The following is an 11,531-nucleotide window of genomic DNA, read 5'->3' on the forward strand; positions in this document are numbered from 1 at the left end:
ATCATTCTATCTCTCATTTCGATTCTCGTTTTTAAATAATGAATAAATCACACAAGTATCTGCTTAAACGGACTGCTGTCATCGTGATATGTGCAAAATATATTTATCATTGAATGATCGAATGGACCAATATTCATGAACTACATATTAGCGAGAATTTTTTGAAGAAGAGTAATATGAAATACGTGTCTCGCAATACCTGTTCGTTCAATTGTTGCAGTATAAATGATAGCGCGCCGACCAAACAGGATCAACATCATGCGTCGTTTTATCTGAAAATGTAACGTTTTGTAAAGTGGCGTCTACAATGAGAGTTTAAGATGTGAGGCCAGATTACACCAACGTTACTTTAATTTTAAATGAGAGAGAGAGGCTTAAAAACTCCCTTTCTTTCTGCCTCTCTTTCAGTTTTAAAAAAAGGGGGAGGGGGATTTTTAAGCTTCGCTTAAAGTAATGTTAGTGCAATCGGATCTAAGAGGCTTTCTATATTAATCATTAGTAATAAATTATAAGTCTGAAGCCAGAAATTGACCAATCACAGTCGAATGTGAGAAGACTAATCGACTGTGATTGGGTAATTTCTACTTCCAACTTGTAATTTATTACTAATGGTTTATTGTAAAAAGCCATTAAAAAGTTACTAATCATAATCAATTATTCTCCTATTTGACTATAATTGATCAATTTCTTACAGCTTAAATTTTACGCCTTAAAATCTTATTGCAGACATTATTTAAAATATCTAAATGTTTCATTTTTATAGATTCATTTTATTTTTATCATTACATATTTTCTGTTTTATTTTATATAAACATTGTTTAAACTATTCTTACGATCACACGTATTGGACTGCGTTCAAAGCTTCATCTGAATGTCATACTTAGCTTTATTCTATCTTCATTAGACGTAAAATAAGCATAAAATGACACTCAAGTAAAATTTTCGAATGCAACCTTGGCGAATTATTGCTAGTGAAAAGTTGTACAACAGTTCAAATCAATTTTAATGGATTTAATTAATATTAAAATTTTGCTGTTAGTAATTAAATTGATCAATATTAATCGAATTGCAATAATATACGTAATGCTTGCTTATAAGAAATTAAAATATGTATTTAAGTGTAGAGCAAAAATAATTATTTGTAAAATATATAATGTCGATTAATTAGTAATTTGTAATTTGTTTTAATAATTTTAATAAATAGACCTCGCTTCAATACATGCACAAATCTTTTAAAAATTAATCTTTAATTATTGTTAATTTTGAAAAAAATAACTCTTAGTAAATAAAAAATGAAAATTTTAAAGATTGAAATTTGCATTTATCAATCCTAATAAATATATATCGAAAATTCAAAAAATTAAAAAAAATGATTTCAATTTTGTATTTTAGATCCAATCAAATTTTTAAATATAAAATTTAATAATATATATAAATCAATTTTTAACATTTAACATTTGTACATTCATTCAATTTATTTCCAAAATTATACTTTCTTCATTAAAAAAATAATCAAGATAGATGAATCTGCGAATAAATTTCTTGCCATCAATTATTCTTGCCATCAATCGATTCTTTATAATGCCCGTATTTACATGTTTTTAATCCATGATAGCATTATTGCATTTGTATTACAATATTAAAAAATATATATAAATAGTAGAAAGGATAAAAATATTCTTTGAAAATTAATCATTCAAAAATTGTATAAAATATATCGTAATTACGAAAAATAATTATATCTAGAAATTATTTGAAATAATTATGTGGCGACCAGGCAGATTGAGCAGATTACTTGCAGCGCGCCTGATGATGCGGCAATCCGGCCATCTCTACTTTCGCTTTACCAACCGAGTGCTTCGCAAAACATATAAGTGGCATCGGTCCACAATCTTCCGCGTACAAAAAAAAGACACGTCCATCAATATATATAGGGTCATTTAAAAAGTATCCGCGGTTTTTTCATTCAAAAATTGAACAAAAAACCGCGGATACTTTTTAAATGACTAATATATATATATATATAACAAAATTATCCTCAATATCTTTCTATAAACAAAATATTTTTTTAAGCATTGTCATCTCTTGCGTAATACTATTTTTTGTGGAAAAAACATTTTTTTTACATTTTTAATGCTTTAACTTATTTATTAAAGATAATTTATGACAAGCTTAAATGAAAATACCTTTGTTAAATGTTTTTTTTAAATATGCAATGATATAACGGAATTGTAATTATATATTACATCGTAATGATCGTATCTCATTCTATAGGAAGACAATATTAGAAGATAGTGCTCGGGAATTGCAAGAATATAATAAAAAACATTATTCAATAAATCGAAGTATTAAGTACTTAATTATGTTTTAGTGCAAGATTGCTTAATAAAATATTAAGACACAGAAAATGTTTAGACACTATATCTATATATACTTAGTGTATACACAATCATTATAAAAGTATAAGTTATCAAAATGTAAAAAACAATTACATCTATTTAGTTTACATCAATGTGGTAAGTCGAGCGGTAAAGAGGTAATCGGTGTAACTGCAAAAGCAAATTGCATGCTTATGCTATTATTATCAGCATAAGCTTTTGTCAACTACATTAATCTTGATGTCTACAAAGAGAAAAGTGAACAATTATATCTTACATTCTGAAAAATATAAACATAAAAATTATACCTATACATCGACGGTAGGTACTGGTAGGTACGTGGCATTAGACAGCTGTGAATGATATATAACAGAAAACTTCGACGAGTATGTAAATGTACATGTAAATATGTAAAAATAAAACTGATTAAATAAAGAGGCAAGCACACTATAATCATTAATTTAATCTAATTATCTCATGTTTTCATAATCATTCATTTATGATTATTCTTAAGGATTATTCACAAATTAATTATAAATTAATTTCAAACTATAATTAATTATGAATAATATCCATTCAATTTCTTCTACTTACAATTAGAATGAAATTTATTATCAAAATCTTATTGGATTTGGATTAAAGATACACGAGATAAAAAGAACACATCACACACCAAATTCGTAAATCGAGTCAATGATAAAAATATTTTCGACTTATTTTAACACAAACAGCTTTTTAGGAACTCGTAGGCGCTCTATTCTTAAATCTACTTTGTAATTTCGGAAGCGATGCATTCGGCAATTATGGTATAATAGTTTTTTACTAAAGCTATAAAATAGAATCTTTAGTTTATATAATACTTTCTGTGATACAGTTTCGCGATCCTTTTGAACAAGTATATACTCGTATTGCGTTAGTTTTCGCCCGTTATAAAGTACAAAATAGTGCAATTAATTAATTTACTAACAAGAAAAAATATGCATCAAAATGCAGCGGAAGAATGCTTCTATATATTAATATAGAATTTCTTGTAAAGTGGAAAATACGAGAATATACATAAAAACACGTTTTCTCTCTCTTTCTCTCTCTTCCTTCTCTTGTTTCGGGTATACTAATGGAAGCATCAATGTGGAAGTTTATACACAACCATACTCATACCATATCGGACTGCCAGTCTTTGGCTCTTTGTCAGCGGAGGGTTCCGTAAGTGCTTCATCTTGCACTGCATCCTTCATCGGACTACTAATGTTCTTGGATTCGTTTATGACTGCTGATACTTTATTATAAATCAAAAAGGGACGTGACTCAGCTTGTGTTTCCGATTTTAAATTCGTCTCCATCTGCGCGGAGTTATCTCCTTGTTCCTGGAAGGACTCGCTTAGTAGCCTCTCCGTCTATGTTTCAGAGATTTCCTTAATAAATATTGTGTTTTCTTCGACATGATAAATTTGTTATTATTATTGTTATTATCATATAGTTATTCCTTACAGGTAAAGAAGCAGATGATGGTGGGGAATCGTCAGTATAGTATACTGTTCTTCTAGTTCCAGCATGTCCAAGTGCATCTGATCCAAAAACTCTGCTCGGTCCTGAAAAAAAAAAGATAGAAATTGTATTATTGATATTGTCAGTAATTGATGAATTAAATTTATTTTAAGAAATTATTTACCAGGTAAACGGTAGTCATCAGTACTAGCATCTGAATCGTTCCCACATGTGTCCGACTCATACGTTTTACTATCCGATTGCTTGGAATCTTCGGCCCATGAACGTCGATTCTAATATAAATGAGTCATATTATTATCGCTTTGATTACATCATTTAGAAATAATTATCAAAATATATAGGGTATATTAAACAAAGAAATTAATCGGCAAGAAAATATAAAAATGTTGCAGTGTAAGAAGTATAGTATATTCTATTATTATTATGTATAATTAGTTATTCACCTTATTGAGAAGTTCCGATCCGGCTTTTCTAACTCTGCGAACTAAACTAGCTCCAAAACCCTTCCTATATTAAAATACATATGCAAGTTATAAGAGCAAGCTGTATCTTATATAAAATTGATAGATATGGATTGTAAAATTATAATTTCCTGTTAAACATACTTCTTGGTAGTGCAGCTGTTCAATTTTCTGTAGTGTTCCATAATTTTGTCTTCCAATTTTTCTTTCTGTCTATACAAGTGATTAACTTTATCCCTGTTGCACACATATTAATAAAATGAGTTATTGTTAAATAAGAATTATTAACATAATTAATGATTTAAAAAAGTTAATGCGTTAAAAAAGTATGATGTTGTAAAAAGATAATAAGCTGTTATACTAACGCGAACAGTTTTTCTTCCATATGATAATGCTCCTTATCTTGAAGCGAATGTGTTAAAAGTTCGTGGTATTGTGTAAATAATAAACTTATGTGCTCCATTAAGGAACGTCTGTCATTATCCAATCCAGAATTCATCTCTAACAGTCTCTTTAAAAAGAAAAGAAAGAACATGCATTCTAGTATTTTTTATAATCAATAACTGTATTACAACTGTAATAGTTACAAAATTACATCCGTACATCACATCGTTCATGAAGGCTATTGACTTCTAACTTCAGATCCGAACATTGTTCATCTTTGATGCTAAGTTCGCCCTGCATTTCAGTCTGTTTTAAGCTGAGACGATTCATCTCGATTTTATTCTTTCTGTAATCATCTTGCAAATTTCTATATTCCGCTTTCAATCTTTCACTCGCAGTGTATAGATTTCTAAAGTCATCCTAGAGTATTTTTATAGATATTATTTTTAAAAATCGTATTTTAAGTTATCGATAAAATAAAATGTATTGTATAATCAGATGTTTTAGTTATTTTTTATAGATACCTTCAACTTAGAATGTTCCCCTCGCAAATTATTTAAACTTTTTGTGTTGTTAATCAAGGCTTCCCGTTCCGATTGTAATGTTTCACTTCTCGCCTCTAATCTCTCACAAGTTTCCCGCAATGTTCTGTTTTCATTCTTCACATCTCTTAAATTCGATTTAAGAGTATCCCGTTCACGACGTAAATTTTCATACTCGTTATTAAGTTGTTCATGTAAGGATTGTAAGGTGTTCTGATCATGAAGTAGTGCGGAATATACGTTCTGCTGTGTACTACGTTCTTTCAATAGCTACACAAATATGATGATTAAATATATAAATAAAATTTTAATTAAAATTATTAAAAATTATACGATAAATGATAGAAACAAATACTTCTTCTTTCTCTGCGATAAGTTGCGAATTGGCCAATTGCAACGCGGTGTGTTGTACGGTTAACGAATTGCTTTGTGATTGTAATGTTGTTATATGAACTTGAAGTTTCGCATTCTCGGATAACAAATTCTCCATTGCTGTTTCAGACATAGATGCTTTTATTTGCAAGTGTTCCAGTTCTCTCTAAAAATGGATAATAACATATAAAATACAAATAACAATTGTGATATGTTTTAAAAAAGTAAATACCTTTAAAGGTTCTATTACGGTCTCTAAGGTTTTATTAACATCGCTTTCCTTGTCGGTGCAAGTTGCGGATTCAGACGTCGTTTCCTCATTACTCTCTGATACAAAGGATTTTTTAATATGATTTATCACTTCTGGTATTTGTGCAATTCTGCAACAAATAAATTTATACGCATAATTACAAATTAGCAAAAAGAGTGAATCTCCTTTAGAATTGAGTCCACTTTACTCACCTTTCCAATATAGTCTCCAGAGGTTGGGACAACAATATATTATCGCTAAGGCCGAGTTTTTCCAAAACCGTGTACAATTGTTGATTGCTTAGCTTTTCTGCGACGAGATTAGATTGAAGTATTTCTAAAGTTTCTCTATCGATCGCAGCTCGTGAATCGAGCTCTTTGCTAGATCGTTCAATTTCTTGCAATCTAAAACAAAGATAGTTTTATAATATTTAAAATATTATTTGAAAAATATAAATTATATAAAAAACAATATATTTCCTCAAACACACCTTGATATTTGCGTAACACATTCCTGCAACTCCTGTTCAAGTTGTCCTACTTTCTTTTTCAAAACTTCAATTGTATTTGTTGCTTTATCTAAGGCTACATCTTTTTCCTAAAATATTACGCAAAATTGTTTACATCTTTGTTATAATACTCATAATATTCACCAATTAATGTTTACCTCAATTGTTTCTCTGTATTTATGAATATCACGTTGCGCAGCGTCCTTCTCTTTCTCCGTCGCTGTTAGTCTAGTTTCGAGATCAAGGCACTTGGAATTAATATCGTTGATATTGTTTTCGATGAGTTTTAATTCTTCAACTTTTTGATTTGTCGTTTCTAGAGTACGTTCTAAATCATCAGCACGTCGTTGCACGCTCTCTAATAACAGTTGAACACGTTGTTTCTCTTTCACTGCGGTATCATAATTTTTTTCCAATTCCATCATTTTCATATGGAGGGTCTAAATATGGCAAGAAAAAAAGATATAAGTCCATCAATACTAAAACGAAATATTTAGAAAAGTATAATTTGATCTAACGTACTTGGACTTCTTGTTGTTGCTTCTCGAAAGAAGTTCGTTGATTTTTAAGAGTGTTCTGAAGTTTCTTATTTTCTTCCAATGCCTGCTTGCAGACTAATTCCAAATCAGTATTTTGTTGTGTAAGTCTTTCTTTATTATCATTCAATGAGTCAATCTTCAACGAAAGCTTTTTTTTTTCCTTTTCCAATTCCAAAACGCGAGAGGAATTTTCATGGAATGAACTTTCTTTCAATGAATCGATTAAAGTATTTAAACGGCGATTTTCCAATTCCAGTTTTAATGCTCGTGCTTGAGCATTGCTTGTTAATTGTTCGGACAGTCTATTATCATTGTGCACTAAAGACATTAATTAAATGTCACTCAATCATCTTCATTTGAAAAAAATTGTTTTGTTAATGATTAAATTTTTTAAAACGCAAGTTTACCTGGTTCTTCAGAGTCACTAGATCCAGCTAATGCAGCCTCATTAGCAGCAGCTTTTGTTAATTGATGCAATTGCGTATTTTCCTCAACAAGCTCTTGATATTTTTCTTTGTCAGCAGCACGTTCCTATAAATGATTTTCTGTTACATCTCATTATGCACGTTATTTATTCATAATATTATAAAAATACTTGAAGTTTTTACCAATGCCATATCGTTAAGTAATTGCTTGTACTTAATAATTTCTGATTCAAGCTCCAATACTTTGTCTGCTCTGTTTCTTGACGAACTTAATTGTTCTTCAAGCATTTCTCTAGTCTCCATTAAAACTCTTAAATGTATAACAATTTCATTAAATGTATTACAATTACTTTACTCATATTGTTCAAGTATTAGATTGTATAATATTAAAAATGTTACCTATTATCTTCACGTAGTTCTTCTATCCGAGTTTTATAAAATTCGATATCTGTAAGTTTTTCTCTATATCGTGTTACTTCTATTTCTAAACGGTCTGCTCTGTCTGCTCTTTCAATTACGGCATCCAATTCATCTCTGTATGATTTAGCAGTACGAGCTTCGTGCATCAATTCTTGATTCTAAAATTATAAACATTACATATACACTATATATAAACACGTAAATTCAATATATATTATTCAGTATATATTACCTCTTGTCTTAGTTTTACAAGCAATGCTTTATTATGCTCTAGTTCTTCCTTACATTCAAGAAGAGCTTCTGTTTTTTCTTCTCTGTAAAAATTATATAAGTATGAATATACCATTATCAAATACCAAATTACATTAAATATCATTGGGATAGTTCTTTTTGTAACAATTATTTGCAAGCATACATTATTTTTAAAACTTTAATAAAACGATATTAATGAAATAACTATAAATATTAATCAAATATCTTATTAATAAATAGTGGTAACATGAATATACAGTGTCATGTAAATTCTAATATACAAATATAATTTTTCTTGAAATAAATGCAACAAATAAAAATCATTTATTCTATTTTCTACTCATTTTGTTTATAAAAATTTAATCTTTTGCTAATTAAACTTCGATTTATAGAGTATTCTATAATAAAGTAAATAAGAAGTTAAACATTTTATAAAATACATACAATTCTTGACGCTGTTTTCGAACTTTAGATTTCCAATCAGCCAATTCAACTGCATAATGATGATTATCTTCTCTTTCCGTTTTAGTGACAGGATGGGATTGTTGCACCTTATTTATGTCTTCAGATTCCGCACTGATAGACGAATCGTTTCGTTCAACGCTATCATCTAACACTGTGTCCCTCCATTTCTGTTTTTTTGCAAAATGTAATATCATATAACTGTAATATCGAACATCTATAGATTTTGTATAAATAAGAGATTGGCATGTACCTCCCGATATAAATCCAATTCTTGGATCCATTTTTTTATTTGGACAAATAGATAACCCATATTTGCATTTTCCATAGCATCCTGCGTAATGACTATATCTTGGTGATCCGTAACCTGGATAGATCAAAATATCATTATATAAATTCCACTAATATTATCTTTTCAAATCTATTAATTTAGTTTGTAATAATATCTATCTTTATTAATAACTACTTTAACTGATATAGTACTTGTTTAATGCACTCTACTATCGCAAGCTGCATGTCAACGTGTAAAGTTTTTATCTTGGTAATAAATTTTTCCTTATTCGGACACTGGACAGCACATCCAAGAAGTAATAACAGCAATAACTTCATATCCGCTATGTACAACTCTGGCTCCTTTCCCAAATTTGCAATGTCGGGTAATTTTAAAATCACATGATCCAATTCCTCCTCATAAAACTGCTTCATGTTTTGTATCACGGTCTTTAAATTTTTCGTACGAATAACGGGATTATTATTGGACGGCACTACTTCATCATGCAGTGGCTCTGGATTGCTACAATAAAAATTAAATATTTTAACAATGTTCCATGACAATTGCATTGATATAACTCAATGGATATTTTCCATTTAATGACACAAAGCAACACAAGCATCATTTTATCTTTTTTTTTTCAGTTTTTTCAATAAAAATATTAGGTGTTGGAATTAATTCGTAGCGTTTTTTAATGAAAGAATGTTATTTACTTCACATGAGCATTAAAAAATACATTAATGAAAGTACTTCCCATCACTTGTAAAACGCTACGAATTAATTCCAACACCTAATAGAATGACACTTGTGTCGTCAAAAATGAAAAGAGCACCCAATATCTTGTATACTAAAAGACTCACATCTGTAGGAAGACGCTATGTAATAAGACTCCGTCAACTAAGTCTTCATAGTTCGCCAATACATTGGGGTCTTCCAAACAGCTAGCAAACTAAAGTAATACAAAAAGAATACATGATTAATGTGATGAAATCGCAATATATAAATTGCTTTCCATTTATACAAAAAATTTTCAGATAATTCTCATTTATGACATCATAGATCTATTCTTTTTAGCTGAACTTCTTGCATGGTTCATTTTTTCTCTTTTTTTCTCCAGTGTGGAGAAAAGAAAGAAAAATGAGCCATGCAAAAATTTTAGCTAAAAAGAACAAACCTCATGACTCGATTGAATGCATGTTCATACTAACAAGTAAAATCAACTGAGTTTTTACCTATAATCTATATAAGCTTAAAATTGTGTTTTATTGAATCTTACGTTTGTTTTCTATAGCTAAACTAGTATATATTTATGGAATTTAAAGTGAGACAAGTATGTGTTTGATTTTTGATAAAAGTAAGAAAGAGAATTCTAGGAATAAAAAACAAACCTTTTGTTAATTCATATTAAGGAAGATTATAAATCTGTGTTGTTATGCGATAACTTTGTTACCAAAGTAAGCAAGTAGTGGCACCATTATCTAAGCATAAAGTATTCAAAATAATTTTAGATTCAGCATCACTTCTGTGAAAATGGAAAGCAACTATAGTTTAGCATAGAATAGCAACAATCCTATCATACTTTCTCACGCATCAACAACAGGTCTGTTCGTTTTAGCTGAATTTCTTTCATTTTTCTTCATTTTCTTTTCATGTTAAAAAAAAAGAGAAAAGATGAACAGTACATAAGAAGTTCAGCTAAAAAGAACAGGCTTAGGAAAACATTAGTTTTCTTAACTGAGGAGACTCACCCAGGTAACCAGTGGCCCCGCCAAGAAATCATCAATTTCCGAGGAGGCCATTTTCGTAGGATTTGACGCAGGACGAGAGTATATTCGGTTATCATCTGTGTGTCAACGATGTTATCTTTCCCACGACGGGACACCGTGAAGGGGAATCGGTGCCGTCGGAGGCTGCCGCGCGTCGTTTCTCGTCTCCCTATAAATTAGTCGCGCACGAGCAGCGCGATTCCACGGAGAAAACCTACTGAAACTTACCGCAGCGATAAGAAACCTCCCTCGAATCGTTGCACGGTCACGTTGGCGCACGCAACTCGGACGTCGCGGATAAGACGCGGATCATCGGCGCGTTCGACGCTTTGACGTTCGTCATTCGCGCGGGAAGAGAAACGTTACCGTCTAGTTGCCGTTTTGACCGAGCCAAAACTTGCCTCGTCGCGAACAAGTAGCCGGTACGACGAAAATCTTCAGGACTCTCACAGCTGATCGTTTTCATAACAAAAACACCAAGAACGCGATCATGGTGAGCGTCGCGCAGACTCGATCGAACGCGATTGGCTAATTGTAAAAGTGCCTTTACATGGGAGCATCGGCATGGTTTCTCTTAGAGACTCTGCACAATAAAAGGAACAAAATTTATAACATACTTTGCAAAACTTGTTTTCGATAAATTTAACTATAATAATTTAAATTTTTCTCGCTTTTGTTAAACTTAAAATATATCTAATATATCTACTTATAATATATCCATTTCATATATTTTTATTTTTTCATATATTTATTTTACATTTTTTATTTCTATGTTTATTAAGTTTACTTCAATGAGTGTATATTAATTCAAATATAAAGAAGAGACCTAAAGGGATTCCGGACAATAAAAGGAAACAGGGAATAATAGGGAACAGAGAACAGAAAAGAATAGAAGAATTTCAACCTATCAGAAACTATATATTCCACAATACATGATTGTCCGGAGTCCCTCAGGTTTCTCTCTACTCTGACGCTCAACAATTGTTGCCTATGTA

At 30.4% G+C, this 11,531-nt stretch overlaps 1 protein-coding gene across 5 annotated transcripts; it reads right to left on the reverse strand.

The window, feature by feature from the left end:
- Window positions 1-1,552: 1,552 nt before the first annotated feature.
- On the reverse strand, window positions 1,553-11,088 carry Girdin (protein girdin). Of its 5 annotated transcripts, none has more exons than XM_087403491.1 (24): window positions 10,519-11,088; window positions 10,159-10,248; window positions 9,631-9,719; window positions 8,983-9,292; window positions 8,753-8,866; window positions 8,482-8,669; window positions 8,018-8,099; window positions 7,765-7,943; window positions 7,549-7,675; window positions 7,348-7,471; window positions 6,924-7,258; window positions 6,560-6,841; window positions 6,384-6,490; window positions 6,106-6,297; window positions 5,876-6,023; window positions 5,627-5,809; window positions 5,254-5,541; window positions 4,949-5,149; window positions 4,711-4,856; window positions 4,490-4,582; window positions 4,328-4,391; window positions 4,048-4,156; window positions 3,867-3,967; window positions 1,553-3,772 (listed from the first exon to the last, which is right to left on the reverse strand). In XM_087403491.1, the coding sequence occupies exons 4-24, from the start codon at window positions 9,202-9,204 to the stop codon at window positions 3,515-3,517; spliced, it is 3,543 nt and encodes a 1,180-aa protein (XP_087259617.1). In that variant the 5' UTR covers window positions 9,205-9,292; window positions 9,631-9,719; window positions 10,159-10,248; window positions 10,519-11,088; the 3' UTR covers window positions 1,553-3,514. The 5 variants fall into 5 exon arrangements, with proteins under 5 accessions (XP_087259617.1, XP_087259618.1, XP_087259616.1 ...); XM_087403492.1 differs by having other exon boundaries at window positions 10,159-10,292; XM_087403490.1 differs by lacking the exon at window positions 10,159-10,248 and having other exon boundaries at window positions 1,553-3,742.
- Window positions 11,089-11,531: the final 443 nt, after the last annotated feature.

This window comes from Acromyrmex echinatior, chromosome 2 (genome assembly GCF_024713525.1).
Source record: "Acromyrmex echinatior isolate Ae372 chromosome 2, ASM2471352v2, whole genome shotgun sequence".
In the NCBI taxonomy this organism is placed as follows: Eukaryota; Metazoa; Arthropoda; class Insecta; order Hymenoptera; family Formicidae; genus Acromyrmex; species Acromyrmex echinatior.

What these genes read in the sequence shown, in the direction of transcription:
- Girdin (XM_011051802.2), bottom strand. Translation starts at nt 10,569, where the DNA reads ATGGCCTCCTCGGAAATTGATGATTTCTTGGCGGGGCCACTGGTTACC. An exon ending in CGAAAACAGCGTCAAGAATT is followed by an intron (nt 8,100 to 8,481) that starts GTATGTATTTTA and finishes TAATTTTTACAG; the next exon opens with AGAAGAAAAAACAGAAGCTC. An exon ending in GATCGGAACTTCTCAATAAG is followed by an intron (nt 4,157 to 4,327) that starts GTGAATAACTAA and finishes CATTTATATTAG; the next exon opens with AATCGACGTTCATGGGCCGA.